General features: G+C 48.3%; 1 protein-coding gene across 10 annotated transcripts in view; it reads right to left on the reverse strand.

The window, feature by feature from the left end:
* ARHGAP12 (Rho GTPase activating protein 12) overlaps positions 1-22321 on the reverse strand; it is a 432157-nt gene that overhangs the window by 148764 nt on the left and 261072 nt on the right. For all 10 annotated transcript variants that reach the window (XM_085631848.1, XM_085631845.1, XM_085631846.1 and 7 more), the window contains one exon: positions 18556-18640. In XM_085631848.1, coding sequence (XP_085487974.1) covers positions 18556-18640 — 85 coding nt within the window. The remainder of the gene's footprint in view (positions 1-18555; positions 18641-22321) is intronic.

Here is a 22321-nt window from a genome sequence, read left to right on the forward strand (position 1 = left end):
CCCCGCATGTTGTCACAACGCAGTCGTTACAACGACCACGTTGTAACAACGCAATACCATTACCCTGCAAGTCGTTACAACGACTTGCGGAGGGGGGAGAAGGTGTTGGATTTTAAATCCAACACCTTCCCTACTGTCCGCACTGACTGGAGTTGGAATAGTAAATTATACTATTCCAACATCCAGCGCCCCCCTCCGCAAGTCGTCGTAACAACTTGCGGGGTAATGGTATTGGGTTGTTATAACGCGGTCGTTGTAACGACCGCGTTGTAACAACATGCAGGGTGAGGGAAAGCGGAAAAAGGAGGCATATACCGCATATTGTCATGCGTGTATGGCAGGCATTAGAGAAACTAATACTGCCCATTCATCTGAAAGTATTTACAGAAAAAAAGTAAATAACAGGGTGCTTCATAAGCTCATACAGCTCTACAGACACATTGGCTAAAATAAATCTAGCACATCTGTGGGTTCACACAAATCATAAGACAGAAGGCGCAAAACTCCAGATATGTTAAGTGTGCCAAAAGTTAAGTAGGTTTATTCAAATCTGTGAAGAGGAATGCTTGTTGTTCCTTACCTATGGAAGATCTCAACCTAGGTCACCCTTAGAAAAACACAAGCATCTGAATAAAAGCATAGTGAATAATCTGAAATGTTGAATACAAAACATTTCCTTCCCTAAACACCCAAAAACCTTAAAAAGAGAGCCAATAACGCAAAAGAGCCGAGTTCCATGACTAAAAGTAAATGGAATGAATCCATCAGTGGAAGAAGCCTTGAGATCAAAAGTCAACCCATAAACCCAGAACAAAACATGGCTGTAAAAAGTACATCTCTTGATTATTCAATTCAGTCCTAGAACTTTTTAAACAAACACCGATTCTTCGATCATTTTTAAATGGTGCAGTCTGGCTTTTCTCTTGAAGTAGACAATCTGCAGCATAGAACTCTAGAGTGAGAAGAGCAGTTAAGAGTGAGGTCTTCAATGATTTAATGAACAATTCCATAAAGTATATTCTGGTGGAGAAAAACTAGAAACAGATGACAGGAAAAACTGCCATTAAATTGTGAACACACAAAAATTTAATTACCAGGTTATATTTTTCAGTGAAGTCTTTATGAGATGAACAAGTTACTTATCTTCAGTAACACCTTTTCTGGCAGAGACTATTTAACTGCAGGTTTCTCACCTTGTAAATTTACCCAGGTGCTAACCTGGTTCCAAAGGTTTGCTAGGAATTCCCTCTAACAGCTCTGTGTCAAATCCGCTCCACCCTGGCCATTTGTCAGGGACCCAATCGCGCTGGCATTAGTTTCTTTCTGGACGCAGAGCCTTTGAAATCAAGAGTATGGCAGTGTGCAGATTTTCATATTTGGAATCTTATTCATGGATTGAATGAAGGCAGTCCGCAGAATGGGAAGTATGGGAGGGTCGGTGAGGAATATGTGATTAGATGGAGTCTGTAGCAGAAAAGGAGTTGCCACAGGTAAGTAACATGTCCTTCTTATAGCGCCGTCTAATTGGAGATTACTCAACTTGTGAACAGATGTCATAGCAGCATCTCCTCCAGGTAGTGGGCCTGTGGAATGGTTCATACCAGGAAATCCTGCAGTAACGAACAGGCACATTGCCCATCCCGTTGAACCTGGTTATCCAGGCAGTAATGCTTCATAAATGTTTTGAGAAACACCCACATAGCCGACTGGCAGATGTCCAGAACCGAACACCACGCCTTCACTCTGGTGGAATGAGCACGCAATACTCAAGGGGTTGCTTTTTAACCAGCCCACAGTAGCTCTTGATGCATACCCACAATCCATCATGAGATGGTTCTCTTTTGCCCATTTTTGCTCTAGAAAAACTGATTAATTGCCTATCATCCAGTTGGTATTCTCTGGTCCAGTCAATATAGAAACTAAGGGCCCTCTTAGGCTCCAGATGGTAGAGCAGTGCATAAAAACTCGGTGAGGGGATTCTGTGTCCTATTTGGAAGGGCATAGCTATGTTTGTCAGGAATGCTGCTTTTGTCTGGAGGACAGACTAAAACCTACAGCTCCTTTGACTCAACTTGAAGATATAATTAGTAACGCTGCCTTGATGGTTAGGAGATGGAGGGGGCAGCTGTGCATGGTTGCCACAGGAGTGCACATCAGAAAAGTGAGGACCATGTTAAGTTCCTAAGGCATCAGAGGAATGGTGTTGGAGGAAAGAGATGGGTCATCCTCTTCAATAAAACGCATTACAACCTGTAACTTGAAGAGGGAGGGCTGATCTGGCAAATGTAAGAAGGCCACGAGGGCCGAAAGATACCCTTTAGCGGTCACTACAGCAAGAATCTGTAGCTAAAGAAAGACAGAGCATTAGAACATAAGACAACTTTGCATTCAAGGTTTGAATGTTGTGAGAGGAACATCCGACAACAAACTTCTCTCAGCGTCTCGCATAAACTGTTATGGTGGATGGATGTCTGGCTGCCAAGAGGACTCCTACCATTTCAGGAGGCTGATCAAAGGTCAGTAACTGCTGCCATTCAATCTCCACACATGGAAGTGTAGGTTGTGCAGGCCTGGGTGCAAGATACTCGCCTGCTGTTGCGACAGGAGGTCCTTCTAACGTTGCAGCCGGATTAGAGAACAGGTGCTCATGGCCAGAAGCTCTGGGTATCACACACTCCTTGTCCAGTATGGGGCCAGTGGGATGACTAGGGCCCAGTTTTTCCTGATGCTTTTCAACACTGGGCAGGAAAGGCAGGGCCAAAAGATGTACTGGAGTCCAGACTCCAAATTCAGGAACAATGAGAGCAGTGTGGGTATTCCAGTGCACAAATGTTTGCATACTGCCCATTATCTGCTGTGGCAAATAGATAAAGCCAGGGTTCTCTCCATTGTTGGAAGATGCCTAGCGTCACCTCCAAGTGCAACTGCCATTCGTGATCCGCTAAGCATTGTTGGCCGAGATAATCTACTCTGGCATTTTAAGACCCTGCCAGGTGCTGGGCAATTAGGGAAATATCCTGTGCATTCAGCCACACACAAAGGTTCTTGTGACAATGAGAACCTGTACTAGTTCCCCCTTGAAGGTTGAGAAGAGCGCGTTTAATGCCCTAGTGAATTACTCACAGCTCCAGCACGTTGATGCAGAAGTGAGTTTCCACCTCTCCCAGATGAACTCCCCAACCCAGAAACGATGCATTGGTCATGACCGGTAGCTGCGTATGGGGTAGAGAAAAGAGTCTGCCATTGGTCCAATTGCGGTCAGTCAGCCACCACTAAAGGTGTTTCACAGTCTTCTCCTTCAAACCGTAGTGCAGGCGGCATGTGCCACCTGGCATGGTCTACAAGCATGATGTAGAAGGCAAAAAGGCCCAGAAGCCTCAATGCCACTCTCACCAAGACCCAGGTCACGGCTTGAAACCTTGGCATCATAGCCTGAATGTCCTAGACTCCTTGAAGTGAAGGAAAGGCTCTGAAAACCGCCATGTCCAGGATGACTGACTAAAGGAGAGCTGTTGTGAAGGAGTCCTGTGTGACATTATTCACATTATTAGAAAAGTACAAACAGGTCAGCCATCGTCTGGAGGTGGCTGACGACTGTTTGAAATGAGACTGACTTAAGTAGCGAGTCATCGAGGTATGGGAAGACTGGTAATACCAACCTTTGCAGATGGGCTGCAGCCAACACCACCATCTTTGTGAATACCAGAGATGCACTGGCAAGTCCAAAGGGGAGCACGGTAAATTGTAAGAGCCCGTTGTCTACCTGAAACCGCAGGTAGCATTTGTGGGGCTACAGGACAAGAAAATGAAGTTGGCATCTTGTAGATCCAACACCAGCATCTATACTCCTGGATCAAAGGAATCAAAGTCCATCATCTTGTTGCGTTTGCTACACAAAACTTGGGCCCAGCTAAGTATTTTGAACTTGTCATTGCGCAAGAAGAAATTCATTGGATGAAGATCCAGGATGGGACGAAGGCTTTCATCCAATTTCAGCACCATGAAATAAAAGAAGTTAACAGCTTGACCTGGTCTCTGTGGCTGGCACCCTCTCTACTGGTCCCTTCGCAAAAAGAGCCTGAACATCTTCGCGGAGTAAGGTCAAGTGGTCCTCCGGTATGTGTTGCAGAGTGAGTGACATATGTAAGTGGTGAGACAGAAAAGAAAGGTAATAGCCCTGTTGCACGAACTGGAACACCGATTGGTCCGACGTGATTCTCCTCTATTCGTGGAGGTGTAAGGTGATGAAACCTCCGACTGGGCATTTGTGTGCTCCCAAGGGCAATTTAAAGTGGTTTTGAGGTGGCTCGGAGGAGCGGTTTGGGGCGGGGGAGATTATGAGTAGCACAGTGCCCTTTGGTTCCTGGACGCTGTCTGTCGGTTCTCCAGCCTGTTTTCTGAAAGGAATGTGGGCCTTGATTGTACTGAGGGAAGTATTTGTGTTGTCTCTGTGGGTATCCCTTCAAATCCTCAAAATGAGGCTGAGATGCTGGGAGAACTGCTGAGTAGGCTGGCTAGGCAGAGAGGCGAGCAGTGGCATTGCTCTCTTTAAATCTTACTAAGGCCAAGTCAGCCTTTGCTCCAAACAGCCTAGAGTAGTAGGAGGGTATGTCCATCAAGGACTGTTGAACACCAGAGTAGTAGCCCGTGGAGCGCCAAAGTACTATGCTTGTTCCAAATGCCCTACTCAACACTGTTGTATCCAGGCCTGACCAATCGACTTATCTTGTTCATTCAAAACTAAATGTTGGTCAGTTTTCTTCTGGAACAGCGAACTAGAGGTCTGCTGTCCCATGACACATGAGAGTACCTGCCCATGAGGCATGTGGTGTGGATCCACCATAGATTATATAGTGGCCTCAGAGGGTTTCAGTGATCGGTTCTCACAAATAAATTGTGATTTCACTAATTTTAGCAATCACGCATTCCTGACAGCCTACTTTAAATGGGAGGCATCAAACAAGCACTCAACCAAGGTGCCAAAGCCGGTGATTACTAGAACGAACGGCTATACTCTTAAGTGGGAGAAAATTAATAAAGAGGAATTCTTCCCACAGATATTGGCAGAGATGAACACTGAAATCCTCATCTGTTTAGATGACAACTCGGAGCCAAGGCAGTTTATCAATGCTTTTGCGGGCATACTTGACCGCATAAAAATAAAACTGACACGCTCCACACCCCGTAACCAGGTACCAACCTCTGGCTGGTTTGATGCCGCCTGCACCTGTGCCCTAAACAACTTACATGCTGCCCTGAGAGTTACACCAAGAGACCCGAAAGTAGTACAAACCCTGAGCAAACAATATAAAGAGGCACGTCATATCAGAATCCAAACCCTAAGAGAGGATGCCTGGGACGGACTTCGAACAGCAGCAGCAAAAAAGAACAGCCAGGCTTTCTGGAAAGAGATAAATGCATCCTTCCTAGCTGAAGACAGAGTTTCAATGTTAGACCTTCATGTCAGAGAGGAAGCTTGGATGGCCCATTTTAGTAAAATATTGAACAACATTCCCAGACCGGTTAATACACCTCTGGCCACTACCAATGGATCGCTGTTTTTTTTTTTTACATTGAAGAAACGTGGATTAGCACAGACTGAGCCAGGCAAAGCCCCAGGGCCGGACGGGATGCTGATAGACGTGCTTTTGGCACATCAAGAGATATGGGCCCCTCTCCTGACAAACACTTAACATCATAGCTAAAGTGGGTCCTCCAGAATCCTGGAATAAGAGCAAATTAATTCCCATATACAAAATGGGGGACGAAAGCCTACTTTGTAATTTTAGGCCTGTTGGAAACGCCCACTCCCACTCCGCAGGGTGGTGGTGGACTCCCCGAACACACTGTGGTAGCTTGGCTCGAGTGGTCAGGAAACAGGCGCAGTGCTAAGCATACAATATACCCATACAATAACCATGCGTGCATCCGTTCCAAAAACGACTCTACACCGTAAAAATTATGAAAATATTCTTCTTTATCTTTTTCTCTTAGTTGCTGATTGGAAAAATAAATAGGTCAATCACAATATACAAGTTTCAATTAGTGCAGGTCAAATAAATATTGGCTGTTTGATGAAATAAATAGGGGTGATCATAAATAACAGGGCATAAATACAAGTGCAATATATACAGACAATTAAATACTTTGAGGCAATAAATACTGTACCAATAAATATTGTACACCAACAAGTCCTGTGGACCTATAAAGATAGTGCAGCAATAAATAGGTAAAAATTCAATAAATACAGTACCCCCAATAAATAATTAAAAGTATACAGCAACACTCATGTAATCAGATGACACTTCAATTCTTAAGGGCTGATTTGGCCCAGGCACAGCTTGTAGGGTTGTGGAAGGCTTGAGGGGGGCTACTCCCTGGCTGGGACAAGGCTGAGGCCTAAGCTGAGGTAGATCAAAGGGGGGAATACCAGTGCCCTGGCTTTCTCTCTCCACACAACCTCTCTAGGTTAGTCCCAGTTCACCCCAGGCACAGTCAGGTGGGTTTCAGCACCTCCCTAGCCCCTTAGAGCAGTCTCTCAGGTCTCCACAGGGCCTTAGGCGCCCTCTACTCCACTTACTGCCCTTTTTCTGATGTTCCGACGCCGCTGGAGTCGTGTCGACGCCGTGGGGCGGTTCCGGTTCGGTCTCGGCGGCCTCGGCACAATGTCAGTTCTTTGACGACGCCGGCAGGCGGTTCCGGTCCGATGTCGGTGGCCTCGGTTCGATCTCGACCTCCGATTCGACGGCGTCGGGCAGTCTCTTCACGATGTCGACTTCGGGCGGCTCCGGTCCGATGGCGCTCTCGGCTCCGATGACGTCGGCCGGCCTGGCCTCGATGTCGACTTCCGGCGACTCCGGGGTGCGATCCTCACCCCCGACCTCCGGTGCTCCTCCTCACAGGCTCCGGGCGACTCCGGAGTGCGATCCTCACTCCCGACCTCCGGTTCACCTCTACCTCGGTCTCCGACGACTCCGGAGGGCGGACTTCACTCCTCCGATGACGCCGCTCGCTCGACCTCGGTTCACTCCCTCCTCGACCTCTGGTATTCCTCACGACCTCCGTCGGCGCCCTCTCACGACCTCAGGCGGCTCCGGGTACGACGTCTGCTACTTCAGTCAGCGCCGCTTCTCCACCTCGGGCTCCAGGTCTCAGGCTACTCGACGCCCGGCTCCAGGGAAACCAGTTCTCAGGTCAGAATCTTGCTGTTTTCTTGGTTCTAAGGCCTGTTCCTGCTGTCCAGGTCCTTAGGATAAGTTTCTTCTGTCTTCTTCCCACACAGGGCTATAGGCTGGGATCCATCAGTAGGGACAAGTATCAAGGGTGGGTTTATGGACCCCACTCCAGGCACAAGTTTCCACCCCTGCTGCTTCACTCCTTCCTCCTTCACTGTTGTGCTCCTCTCTCTTCACCAGTCAGGTGCCAACTGCCAGCTCCAACTGCCAACTGCCTCTCTTATCCTCCCAACATTCTAAACGGTCTCCAACTGTCACAGAGTTCTGGAATCTCCTGGAATGTTCTGGAAGGTGCTGGTAGGTTCCAGTGGATGCTGGTGATGTCACAGGTGGCCACCATTTTGTGCTCCAGGCCCTCAGACAGAAGTTTCAGGGGTAGCTAAAATGGCTCCCTGAATCTGCAGCAACACGAAAAAGTCTGGTGGTTCCCAAAAAGGAAAAATTCAAACAGGGTTTGAGGCAAAAGTGGGACAAAATAAATAATGATGAGGAGGGACCACCCAAAGGGCCGACAGGTCTAACACGCGTCCCCCCCAGCTGAAAGTGGGGAGAGCTACCCAACCCCTTGGGAGTTCTCATCACTAAGGCGGAAATACCTTGAGAGACCGTCTGCATTGGCGTGGTCCACTCCAGGCCGATGTTCCACCTGAAAGTCCATCCCCTGTAGGGAAATAGACCACCTCAACAACTTGGGATTCTCCCCCTTCATCTGCATCAGCCAACGAAGGGGTCTGTGGTCGGTCTGAACAAGGAAGTGCGAGCCAAACAGGTATGGCCGCAGCTTCTTCAGAGCCCATACCACTGCAAAGGCTTCACGCTCTATTGCACTCCACTTCTGTTCCCTGGGAAGTAGTCTCCGGGATAGGAAGACCACGGGTTGATCCAGACCCTCTTCGTTGAGTTGCGATAACACTGCCCCAATGCCATGTTCTGATGCATCTGTCTGGACAATGAACTTCTTGGAAAAGTCTGGGGCCCTTAAGACCGGGGCCTCGCACATGGCTTTCTTCAATTTCTCAAAGGCTTGCTGACAAGCCTCCGTCCAGACTACCCGTCGAGGTTGTTTCTTGGACGTGAGCTCCGTGAGAGGGGCTACGATGGTACCGTACCCCTTCACGAAGCGGCAATAGTATCCCGTGAGGCCCAAAAATGCTCGGACCTCAGTCTGTGTCTTGGGGGGTTCCCAGGCCATGATGGCCTCGATCTTCGCCTGGAGGGGTTGCACCGTTCCCCTACCCACCAAGTGTCCAAGGTACACTACCGACCCCTGCCCGATCTGGCACTTGCTGGCCTTGATCGTCAATCCAGCTTGTCTCAGGGCCTGGAGAACAGCTTGCAGGTGACGCAAGTGATCCTCCCAGCTGTTACTGAAGACGGCTATGTCATCCAGATAAGCAGCAGAGAAACTCTCCATTCCGGTGAGGATCTGGTTTACCAGGCGCTGAAACGTGGCAGGTGCGTTCTTGAGCCCAAAGGGCATCACACAGAACTGGTAGTGGCCATTGGGCGTGGAGAAGGCTGACCTTTCCCTTGCTCCATCAGTCAAAGAGATCTGCCAGTACCCCGAAGTAAGGTCAAAGGTACTTAGATATTGGGCAGCTCCCAGCCGGTCAATCAATTCATCCGCCCTAGGGATCGGATGTGCATCAGTCTTTGTCACTGAATTCAGTCCCCGGTAGTCCACACAGAACCTCAGTTCTGGTTGGGCACCCGGTGGTGCAGCTTTCGGTACTAACACCACCGGACTGGACCAGGGGCTGCTAGAAGGTTCAATCACTCCTAGCTCCAGCATCTTAGTGACTTCACTATGAATGCTGGCCTTCACCTTGTCTGACATCCGGTAGATCTTGGACTTCACAGGTGGGCTGTCTCCTGTGTCCACGTCATGGACGCACAGGTGAGTCCTACCCGGGACAAGGGAGAACAACGCAGAGTACTGCCCCAGGGCCTGGCGACAGTCCTCCTGCTGTTCAGGAGTTAGAGATGGGGAGAGAATCACTCCCTCCACCGACCCATCCTTTTCCTGAGACGCAAACAGATCAGGGAGAGGCTCGCTTTCCACGTCCTCTCCTCCGTCAGTCACCATCATCAAGATGACTTCGGGCCTCTCGTGGTGGGGTTTGAGGCGGTTGGCATGCAGCACCCGCAGGGGCTGACGAGGGGTCTTCAGGTCCACCAGGTAGGTAGCCTTACCCTTCTTCTCCAACACCTCAAAGGGTCCTGACCAGCGATCCTGGAGGGCACTAAGCTCTCCTGGTTCGATCACCCACACCTTCTGGCCAGGCTCCAACTCCACCGGGTGAGCGTTGTGGTCATACCACGCCTTCATCACTGCTTGGCTGGCTTCCAAGTTGTCAGAAGCTTGCTTCCACAACTTAGCCATTTGGCTCCGGAAGGCCAGCATGTAGCTCACCACATCCTGGGGGAGCTTTCTGGGAGTTCTTTCCCATCCGTCTCTCACCAGGTTAAGAGGTCCACGTACAGGGTGCCCATACAGAAGCTCGAAGGGGCTGAAGCCCACTCCCTTCTGTGGCACTTCCCTGTAGGAAAAAAGTAAACAGGGTAGGAGGACGTCCCATTTCCTCCGCAGGCTTTCAGGCAGACTTCTGATCATGCCTTTCAAGGTTTTATTAAACCTCTCCACCAGACCATTGGTCTGGGGGTGGTAAGGAGTTGTGAACCGGTAGGTCACTCCACACTCCTTCCACATTGCCCGCATATATGCTGACATGAAGTTGGTCCCCCTGTCGGACACAACTTCCTTGGGAAAACCCACTCGGGTAAAGATTCCCATCAGGGCCCTAGCCACAACAGGTGCTGTTATGGTCCTCAGAGGTATTGCCTCTGGGTACCGTGTGGCATGATCCACCAGAACCAGGATAAACCTGTGACCAGCTGTAGTTGGTGGATCTAATGGACCCACAATGTCGATGCCCACCCTTTCAAAGGGGGTGCTAACGACAGGAAGTGGTTCCAGGGGAGCTTTCAGCTTCACCCCTGTTTTCCCACTGGCTTGGCAAGACACACATGTCCGGCAGTAGGTATCGGACGACACTTTCATCTGAGGCCAATAAAAGTGTGGGACAAGACGTGCGAAGGTCTTGTCTTGCCCCAGGTGTCCTGCCAATGGTATCTCGTGAGCCAACTCTAAAAGGAAGGCTCGATAACGTTGAGGAACTACCAAGGCTCGTGACGATCCATGTAGGGGTGCCTTGGGTTCACTGTAGAGGAGGCCATCCTCCCAGTAAACACTGTAGTTCCCTTCAACGTTCCCTGCTGCCTGGGCTTCGGCCTGTCGCCTCAGCCCCTCAAGGGTAGGGCACTCCCTCTGGCCCTGGCAGAATTCCTCCCTGGACGGGCCTCCCTCCACGTGCCACTCGGCCGGGATGGGTAGGTCCTCCAGGTTGGTAACGTCCCCCTCCGCAGACTCCTGGTCCACCACCTCCGGTGGCCTATCCGTCCTACGGGGTGGAGACGCCGAGGCAGGCTCCTCCTGTCCTCGGTTCTTCCCTTGACTGGCAGCTGGCTGGGCCTTTGTTCCAGGCTCCAGCCGGAATGAACTCCCTCTTCGGGTAGTCTCGGACCTTGTGCTAACACAGGCCCAGTCAGGTGTACCCAGCATCTCGGTGTGAGTCCGGTATTCCACCTCCTTCCAAGCGTTGTGCTCCATGTCATTGCCCAGCAGACAATCGACTGGCACGGCAGGGCTTACGGCAACTCGAAGTGAACCTGCAACCCCCCCCCATTCAAAGGGAACCTCGGCCACTGGATAGTGACCGGTTCTGCCGTCAGCCATCGCGGCTGGGTGGAGTACATCGGGAATTACCTGCTCTGGAGACACCAGTTGACTACGCACCATAGTCATACTGGCTCCTGTGTCTCTCAGAGCCTCCCCTCTTTGGCCGTTGATGGTGATCCACTGCCCATACTTTGCGGTATTTGCGGGCACCTGGATCTTAGGAACCATCTCCCGTTCTCCCAGGGACACTAAAGTGACACCCGCCCACTCCCTTCCCTTAGTTAAGGGCATCTCCTCCCCGAGCACTACACTAGCTACTCCGGGGGGCTTTCCTCCAGTGGGAGGGGGTGATCGTTTCTGACACTTCGGATCTCCTTTATAGTGTCCAACGCCACCGCACTCGTAGCAATGGACAACCCTTGGCTGCTGACTCTGGCCAGGATTAGGGTTTCTGGGTGGGTTAGCCTTAGAGGTGAATCCTGTTCCCTTCCCTTGGAAGTTATTTTGGGGGCCTTTGGAGAACTCCTTTTTCTTTTCCCCTCCTTCTTTCTTCTGGGGGGCGCCCTGTCCGGCCTTTTGAGTATCCCCTCCAGTCCCCCTTGTGGACACCCGGGTACTGGCCCAAATGTCCGCCTCCTCAGCAAGCTTCCGGGGGCTGGTCAGCTTGCTATCCACCAGGTGTTGCCGCAGTTCAGGGAAACATTTCTCGAGTAGGTGTTCCTTCAGTACTAGGTCAAACAGCTCCTCGTAGTTCCTTACTTCACTGCCCTGAATCCAACCTTCCAGTGCCTTCTTTGCATAGTCCAGGAAGTCCACCCAATTCTGTGTGCCCAGTTTGTGACTACCCCTGAACTTCTGTCTGTACTTTTCAGGTGTTAGTCCAAACTTTCTGATGAGCGCCAGTTTCATGGTGGGGTAGTGGGTCTGCTCATCCTCTTCGAGGGCCAATAAAGCATCCCTACCAGCTGGAGGCATGTACTTATACAATCCCCCTCCCCAGTACTTCACTGGAACCCCATGGGCCCTCAACGAGACCTCATAGGCTGCTAGCCACTTGGCGATGTCGTCACCCGCCCCATAGCTAGCTACTATGTCCTTTGGCAGGTAAGGTTTGGGTTCCCTGGTGGACTCTTGGATTTGGCTGCCACCATTAGGAACAGTTGGTGCTCCAATTCTTAGGATCTGAAGCTCTATCTCTTTCAGTCTTATCTCATGAGCCATCCTCTCTTTCTCCGTCTCATGAGCCAACCTCTGTTCCTCCTTCTCCTTCTCCAGCTTTGCTAAATCCCATGTGAGCTGTCTTTTCTCTCTCCGATCTGCTAACTCCACGCTGGATAAGCCCCCGCTAGAGACAGTGCTGCCCTTCCTAGAAAGTGTCCTGGGCCCTGCTGACAGGTTCCCCACCTCAGGTTGGTACATCTCAGCCCCCTCGGGGTCAGGCTCTCCATCCCTGTCTTCCTCCTCAGCCTTGCTTTCTCGGCGTGCCTCCCCCCAAGCCCTTAAGCTGGTTTGGAGTGCACCCTTCTTTGCTCCTGGGGGACAGTACACCCCCTCCCGCTGGCAAAACTCCCTGAGTTGGGCCACAGTGTACGTGTCTAAGTCTTCCAGTACAAACTCCATCTTGCCCACTCAGGTTAGAGGACAGGTTTTGTGCAGTAACAATGTAGGGGGGTACCTTTAGTAATACCTCCTCCCACCACCAGAGTAAATTTGGAAAAAAACAAAAACCCACAATTTGGAAGGCCGCTTTGAGAAAACTCCCGGTGTAGGCCTATGGACTACCCACAGTTATTGTTGAGTATACGTAGGCACAGCTCTATCCCACCACTGAACACCAATTTATGTTGGAAACGCCCACTCCCACTCCGCAGGGTGGTGGTGGACTCCCCGAACACACTGTGGTAGCTTGGCTCGAGTGGTCAGGAAACAGGCGCAGTGCTAAGCATACAATATACCCATACAATAACCATGCGTGCATCCGTTCCAAAAACGACTCTACACCGTAAAAATTATGAAAATATTCTTCTTTATCTTTTTCTCTTAGTTGCTGATTGGAAAAATAAATAGGTCAATCACAATATACAAGTTTCAATTAGTGCAGGTCAAATAAATATTGGCTGTTTGATGAAATAAATAGGGGTGATCATAAATAACAGGGCATAAATACAAGTGCAATATATACAGACAATTAAATACTTTGAGGCAATAAATACTGTACCAATAAATATTGTACACCAACAAGTCCTGTGGACCTATAAAGATAGTGCAGCAATAAATAGGTAAAAATTCAATAAATACAGTACCCCCAATAAATAATTAAAAGTATACAGCAACACTCATGTAATCAGATGACACTTCAATTCTTAAGGGCTGATTTGGCCCAGGCACAGCTTGTAGGGTTGTGGAAGGCTTGAGGGGGGCTACTCCCTGGCTGGGACAAGGCTGAGGCCTAAGCTGAGGTAGATCAAAGGGGGGAATACCAGTGCCCTGGCTTTCTCTCTCCACACAACCTCTCTAGGTTAGTCCCAGTTCACCCCAGGCACAGTCAGGTGGGTTTCAGCACCTCCCTAGCCCCTTAGAGCAGTCTCTCAGGTCTCCACAGGGCCTTAGGCGCCCTCTACTCCACTTACTGCCCTTTTTCTGATGTTCCGACGCCGCTGGAGTCGTGTCGACGCCGTGGGGCGGTTCCGGTTCGGTCTCGGCGGCCTCGGCACAATGTCAGTTCTTTGACGACGCCGGCAGGCGGTTCCGGTCCGATGTCGGTGGCCTCGGTTCGATCTCGACCTCCGATTCGACGGCGTCGGGCAGTCTCTTCACGATGTCGACTTCGGGCGGCTCCGGTCCGATGGCGCTCTCGGCTCCGATGACGTCGGCCGGCCTGGCCTCGATGTCGACTTCCGGCGACTCCGGGGTGCGATCCTCACCCCCGACCTCCGGTGCTCCTCCTCACAGGCTCCGGGCGACTCGGGAGTGCGATCCTCACTCCCGACCTCCGGTTCACCTCTACCTCGGTCTCCGACGACTCCGGAGGGCGGACTTCACTCCTCCGATGACGCCGCTCGCTCGACCTCGGTTCACTCCCTCCTCGACCTCTGGTATTCCTCACGACCTCCGTCGGCGCCCTCTCACGACCTCAGGCGGCTCCGGGTACGACGTCTGCTACTTCAGTCAGCGCCGCTTCTCCACCTCGGGCTCCAGGTCTCAGGCTACTCGACGCCCGGCTCCAGGGAAACCAGTTCTCAGGTCAGAATCTTGCTGTTTTCTTGGTTCTAAGGCCTGTTCCTGCTGTCCAGGTCCTTAGGATAAGTTTCTTCTGTCTTCTTCCCACACAGGGCTATAGGCTGGGATCCATCAGTAGGGACAAGTATCAAGGGTGGGTTTATGGACCCCACTCCAGGCACAAGTTTCCACCCCTGCTGCTTCACTCCTTCCTCCTTCACTGTTGTGCTCCTCTCTCTTCACCAGTCAGGTGCCAACTGCCAGCTCCAACTGCCAACTGCCTCTCTTATCCTCCCAACATTCTAAACGGTCTCCAACTGTCACAGAGTTCTGGAATCTCCTGGAATGTTCTGGAAGGTGCTGGTAGGTTCCAGTGGATGCTGGTGATGTCACAGGTGGCCACCATTTTGTGCTCCAGGCCCTCAGACAGAAGTTTCAGGGGTAGCTAAAATGGCTCCCTGAATCTGCAGCAACACGAAAAAGTCTGGTGGTTCCCAAAAAGGAACAATTCAAACAGGGTTTGAGGCAAAAGTGGGACAAAATAAATAATGATGAGGAGGGACCACCCAAAGGGCCGACAGGTCTAACAAGGCCCATCTCACTCTTTGATGGAACAGCTAAATTAATGGGCCGTACAATGCTAAAAAGGCTAGAGGATTGGGCAGAGGACAACCAATTGCTAATTCCAGTGCAATATGATTTTAAACAAAGCAGAGGGACCACTGACCAGTGTTTTAACTTAAGCTTGGCGATGGCTAAATACACTGCAGCTAAGATGGGGCACATCTACCTGGCCTTTATAGACCTTTCAACAGCTTTTGACTGTCTCGCATTCCAATTTACGGAGCGGTATGGAAGCAAGGGGCATAAACGTACCCATAATAATTTTCATCCGCCAGATGTATTCCCAGACATCGGTTAATGTTCGGTATGGTACGGAAGGGGACTGTACGAGACCATTCAAAATCAGGAGGGGGGTAAGACAGGGTTACGTCCTCGCCCCTTTCCTCTTCTCTGCATTAATGGGGTGGAGGCCACACTGTTGGGGTCTAAAATGAATATTCCAAACATAAATGCCACTTCACATCTTCCTTTACGTGGATGACGTGGTCTTAATTGCAAGAACAGGTAGAGCACTGCAGACCCTAATTGATCCCTATACTAGCTTCATGATACAAATGGACCTCAGAGTTAATGAGGCAAAAACACAAATATAAGTGGCAGGCCAACATCAAAAGAAAAGTCCATCCATTCCACATAGAAGCACGCAGGCTGGAGGTGATCCATACCTTTCCATATTTGGGGATTTGTTTTGACAAAAACCTAACATGGAATAGCATGGTAGCAAACAGAGGCCTCTCCTTTGAAAAAAGAATAAGGGCCATTTTCAGCTTTCTTAAAAAAAAAACTAAAAAAAAAACTGGGGTCTAAACCAATCCCAGAAATTCTGAAGGTGTACAAGGCCAAAGCAGTATCAGCGGCCACTTATGGGGCAGGGATTTGGGGAATGGCCAATGTTGATACTCTGCAGTGTATTGAGGACAGATTTTACAAAATATTATTCTCTCTCCCACGGACATGTTCTAACCACAACTGCCACACTGAATTTGGGGCCCCAGTTATCTGGGACGTGATTTGTTTAGCTACAATTATATTGTGGCATTCTATCTGGAGGAGAGAGGCTGCAAAATTGAACCAAAACATCCTGAATGATTTTCTAAAGCTGGATCACGTTGATCAAATTAAATGGCTGCATTATGTAAAAACCACCTTAGGGACACTGGGCTGTTCGGAACTTTACGAAAATCCAACCAGTTGTAAGTTAACAACTAAAGCGAAGCTGAAGGAAGCCTTCTGCCTGAAAGCTATGCGGGAAAGAAGGTAGGCCCATCATCTGAAACCTTCAGTGAATCTTTACCAATTGTCTCCCTCCATCCCCTTGGATATGCATTCCTATTTGGCACAGGTTCCCAATTTACAACACCGCTTCATATTAGTAATTACATTCCTAATTTGCTGGGGTAACCAGGTAGCTGGTACTTTTTACATGACTTAACCCCATTTCCATGTGATGGTTCATCCTCACAATCAGATTTACACCGTTTTTTTCTGTAAATTCTATGACGAGCCAAGGAGAAAATTAATTTGCCTCTTGTACAGAGACATAATTTTAGACCGTGTCGAGAAGCACTTTAAATTATCCAAATGCTTGGGGATCAGTTTGCGTGCTATTGTATTGCGTTGTTTTTATGGTCAGCCTTTGGGCTAAGTAGAACCCAGGCCACACTTGTCCTCTTAGAGAACAGCAAAAGTTGACGACATGTTTTTAAAACTTTATATGGATTCGGTTTTTAATTATTTCAGTTTTTATCATTTTTATATGGAAAGTATCTTTATGATAGATTTGTGTATGATGAAACTGTTTATACTTCTGCACTTTATATGCAATTGAAAGATTTTGAAATAAAGGAATGTGATTGCTGGACTAATGTCTCATTCAATTTGAAGAAAATCTCTACTTGCCTATTCAGAGGAGGGTGGGATCCTGGTTTCGTCTAGGTGCCCACCAGGAAATCCGTCAGGGCCTCATTAAATGGTAGTAATGGTTCTTGGCTAGTATGAAAATGGTTCAGAACCTCATTTAGTAATTTGATTTTACCACAGAGGTACGTATAGTGAGATCTAAAACCTCTGCTTCCCGTCTGATCACCCTGGTGAAGGAAGTGGATTCTTTCAGTGGCATAGCTTGAGTCGAAGACAATAGGCTAATATATGGGGGTGTATACAGACCACTGGCATCCTGAAGGTCGAAGATATTACCCTCATTTTAGTGTTCTTGGTCATCATCATCATTGTCCCCGTCGTAATAGGGGAGGGACAGAAGTGACCAGTTCTGAGTGGACGCATTGTCGAGATCTAGGTGGGACAGGATGGGTCTCCGAATCGATAAAACGTCTGTTCAGTTTTGGACAAACTGACTGATGTCTATGCCCACAACCGTGGTGTTGGGTGCAGCACCAGCGACAGGTGTAGCACCATGGGTTGAGTGTGCGTGCCGCCAGGGCAAGAGTAGGCAGAATTGTGCTTGAGAAAGGAGTTGCCCTCAAATCGACTTGCATAGTCTGGGACAGATCCATTAACCGTAACCTGACTGGAGGTTCGGTCAGATCCTTTGGGCCTGAAGGCACACCAGAAGAACCCAGAGGGGTACCAAAATGGTGTCTAAGGCCTGTTTTAGCTCCTATAGCTGTTGTGGCATTGCTGAAGGTCACGGTAAGTCAGGGCCAGTGGGACCAGAGCTGGGGTCAGTTCTAATGTGGGGAACAGAGTGAGGCCTAGGGGTGCCCACAGCATTATAAGACTCAGAGTGGTGTGAATGACGGGCCAATGGAGACCCATATTTTGATTTCTTATGTGTCTTAGCCTTCTTTCAAGGAGTATCAGAAATGTCCATTGAGACAGTGCTCAGCCAAAATGTTCTTTAAGTTAATGATTAAGCAACCTAAACTAAAGGCACTTAAAGCCTTTATAAACAGGAAAAGTTTAGCTAGCTCTAGAATCAACTGATATTCTGTTTCTTGCTTAATACAACATTCAACACAGAGTAAAACCAGCCAAAGTGCGAATGGATACTTAATTTTGGAGAGTGCTTAACTATGCTGAAGCAATTTGTCGATTGTTCAGTATTTTACATTGCAGTAACAAGTCATAGTTACAGGGCATTTCAGAAATTAGTGCCACATTCAATGGATATGTATGCGCACATTTGGTGACATTTTATCTTTGCAGAAGAAGCACAAGAACACACAGCCTGTTCAGTACAAAGTATAGCAATTGTACATAACAAATGGCACAGCCAATGTGTACCACTTCTCAATTCTCACTCTAATGCTGCATGTGAATTTTACATAGTGCCATCCTGCTTCAGTGTATTTTGTCCTGTAAATGTACATGCTAGTCACATCTTTAACCTATTATTACCCATCTCCTCTATTTTCTTAGTGCTCTTTTAGATTCTGTCCTTTTAAAAATGGTTATATTTAATGGTGGTGGACACGTGATCCGCAACCTCTGAACCCGCTGCACATAAATTCCCATTTAAATGGAATAATAAAGAAAAATAATAAGTAGGAATAATTACAGGAAAAACACTTCGTGAAATGCTGCAAAGAATGTGTGACTAGAACCAAATGGCTCTAAAGAGATGTTTTACATTTCTACTACTAGCAGCAAAATATGGGGGGGGGGGGTGGTAGTGAAAGTCCAGGTTAGAACACCTGGCGGCTGAAACTATAGTCTGGATTACTACAGTCTGCTACAATCACAGGCACATGTATATTCTAGAACGACTGACATGCTTACCCAAGCAGTTCCACCACTTCCTTGTGTTTTAGGAAACAGTAAAGATGAGCCTTGTAACACTGTCCATGAAGAGGTCCAGTTCTTCCTAGAATACACATTGCAAGTTACATTCAATTGCAATTGATGTAGTAAAAAAAACACAACTAAAAGTTAGGTTGCAATGGGCCCCTCACCCTCCTAGGCCCCAGCCCTACTGCACCTGCTGCACCATGGATACAGTAAATGAATTTCTATCCCTCTGATAATATGCCCGGTTTTGGCTTTAAAAAGGACAAAATAAAAGTGAAATACACCATGTTTTTATTCTAAAAGTTCCAGCTATTTGGATAGCACATATTTTAGCTAATATTTTAAATACAAATCATGTTTCAGAGAAAAAGTCAGTTCGCTATAAATCACTTTAGAGCTTGTGGCATTTATTCATGGCCTCAAACATAAACGTTCCAACACAGTGGCTTAGACCACACACAAGATGTGTCATTTGACAGGGGAGCTGTCGCCAGGCCTTATGTGAACAGGATATAGAAAGCTTCAAGAAGCAGTATTGAGAGATCGGTTTGGCTCTGCACCCATGTTGACCTTCTTTTATATTTCATGTGGCAAAAAATAGGTGCTTTCACTTAAAAAAAAGAGGGCTTGGATTGCATACATTATGCTCAATAAGAAGCCATTGATCAAGGAGGTAGGACTAATTGGTTCATTGGGAAAAGTTAAATTCGATGCCACAAGCCTAATATGTTTAATATGGAAAGATATGAAAGACAAAAACAGCTTGATTAGTTTATAGAAAAAGCATGTGTTAACTCCAAGAGGCCTTTAAGGGTAAATTGTTATTGCAATGTGGCATAATGTGTAGACAGGAACATTGTTACACGGAATCTCACATATTATTGTGTAGGTTGGGTTTTTTATGATGGTTCCTTCATTTGATGAACCCTGGAGGTAGAGGACTTGCACTGATAATCCTTTTCTACAGCCTGTTCTGAAATGTTTTGATACATATTTGTAATAGAATGTATGGTATTGGGCTACATGTGTATTAAGTATTTTTTAGATCTGGCTTGGCATGTGTAACGGTCTACCAGGCTCTTGAAATAAAAATACATACATACATACAGATCATACACAGAGGAGGGTATGGGCCTGCCGTTTTTAGCTACAGGTCTGTTTGAGTGTTAGTCACATTCTGCCGCCACACGTATAGCATGTGGTAATGGGTCAGCCCACTTTAGCCACTGGCTGGGTTGCCCTCTGAGTAACGCGTTTTACCTGATAACATATACACATCCGCCTGGAAATAAGTGTGCCTCAGTGTCTAAGCTGGAAGGCATGTCCCTTAATTTCCATTTAGCCCTTTTATAAGATCCCTTCGATTGCTTTTTTCTTCTTTTTTAATTCTTCTTTTTTTTTTTTATGATTGTCCGGCAGTACCTCAAATCGTGCTAATAGGCTGCTTGCTGCGCATTTATCTGCAGTGCATCAGAGCATAATGAATGCCCAAATGAGGGCATGGCCAAGAGGCAAGGTACACTATAGCGGGGCTACCAGCTGGCACACCAGTTATCCACCTCATCCGTTGCCATTATCACGCCTATAGCAGTGTGGGTCAGCAGGGAACTTCTGTACACAAATGGGGAACTATGTGGGGGCGTCTTAATGGCTTCCTGACCGGGCCTGCCTACCTGTTAACTACCTGTCTAGCAGAAGAGGTGAGCAGGGTCAGCCTCTGAATGTGCCTGATGTATAAAGATCAAGCAGAATGCAAACACCCCTTGAAAGGTCCGTCTGAGCCTGGCGGGTGCATAGTAAGCCCCTTCCACGACACTATGTGAATGGACTGACTTGGCTCCCATCGTCCCCAGGAAGACATCCTGAGCAGATGAGCCAAGTGACCAGCTCTCATCTGCCCATCTACCTCCCATCTTCTGCAACCGGTGCCCAGGAGGAGGAGCAGTGAGAACCAGCGAGGGGTTGTGAAAGCGGGGATGCCTCCCTATTCCATGGTCATCCGCCTTCCATGGAGGCCCCATACCTTTATACCTTTATCAAGCAGCCGGTCCAAGAGCTTGTTGTTACTTTCTTGGCGAGGGGGGCCAATACCTGCGTGGAGTATGGCAGTAGCCTGAGCCACACAATACTCCATCAGACTCAATTCAAATAACAGCAGATCATGGCATATTTTCCCAAAGACTCATGGGCACACACTGTGCAAACTATTGACTAATGACCAGTGCCTAGACCACCCCCCCCCCCTCTGATTATCACCCCAAAAAAAGTCAACACCCCCTTACGCAAATTAGCTATTAATGTCCCAGACGCCAGCTACGCTGTTACTGCGTGTGGTAGGTTGCATCAGACCAGAATAATGCCGATCTAGCTCAGTTTAGAAGACCTTTCAGATAATTGTGGCCCATTCTTCTCCTGCCCTAAGCCTCACAACTGACATGAAATCCAGTGAGAAAACCCACAGTGTCCACCATCCAAGCCCTGGAGGTACTAAAGAGGCCCCCAAGCCAGATTCAGTGAAAGGAAAAAACTGATCTCAATTCATTGATGTTCCACTGTGGAGACAAGCACAATCTGTCCTATCCACGAGTGGTCTCTTGGTTGCTGGGCCAAGCCATCAACCGACTTGCCAAGTCAGATTGTTCATATTACCTCCCCTTGTTTTCTTACCCAAAAAGTGCCATGGATTGCAAGCAGGTCCAGCACTGGCTGACTGCAGTTCTTCCTTTTACTATTGTGTCTCTCCTCCTGCTATTAATCCTTTAATCCGTCAGCCTGTACTTACCACACAGACCACTTCACAATCAGCTTCAACAGTGGCCTTGATCGCCATGGGCAGATCAATATAGACTAAACCTGGCACCCAACTATTGGAAGAAGGCAATGGCCTCTCTGCAACTGACCCTCCTACAACAAGCACAGACGAGCAAGATGCCATCCTGGAAGCCTTCGGTAAGTAGTCTTGTGGCCTAATGGGAAATTCAATCTTAAAGCATGGCCACACGAGGCCTTGTAATCCAATGTTAGTGCTATGTTATTTGACCACGATTCCATGCTTGGGAAGTAGAACGGCAAATGCGAGGCTCTCTGCAACGTCATTCAGTTGTAGGAGAGGCTAGGAGGTGTCAGATACTCCCAGTCGTGGGTTTGTTGGATTTCGGAAATAAAAAAGTCCACAGTAGTGAGAGAGAGTGAGTGAGTGAGTGAGTGAGTGAGTGAGTGAGTGAGTGAGTGAGTGAGTGAGTGAGTGAGTGAGTGAGTGAGTGAGTGAGTGAGTGAGTGAGTGAGTGAGTGAGTGAGTGAGTGAGTGAGTGAGTGAGTGTTTTCACCTTGTTTATGCGCACAAACTGCTCATTGACTCATTTTGACAAAGATCAGCAGAGCGCTCCTGTGACATTACCTATTTTACAGTGAACTCCTGACATTTACAAAAGCTGTAAACCTTGCATTATTATTGCAACATAGCAGCACATTGCACAGTCACCACCATTCTTGCACTAACCTTGCAAACCAAACATCAAGTGGCAGCAGTGGCTACATTTTTGGAAAACTACCTTTGGGCTACTGACGCTGTGAAATTCACACCTGTGCGCAAAGGCAGCAATTTTGTATAGCTATATTGGTTTAGCAGCTAAACAAGTGTTTGACAACCTGCCAGCGGTTCCACCACATGAAGCATCAGGAGATGATTGAGACCTGTACCGAGAGGCATGCGCACGCATGGGCAAACAATAGGCTGAGGAACCGAGCATAATACTCG

This window comes from Triturus cristatus, chromosome 10 (genome assembly GCF_964204655.1).
Source record: "Triturus cristatus chromosome 10, aTriCri1.1, whole genome shotgun sequence".
NCBI classification, from domain to species: domain Eukaryota; kingdom Metazoa; phylum Chordata; class Amphibia; order Caudata; family Salamandridae; genus Triturus; species Triturus cristatus.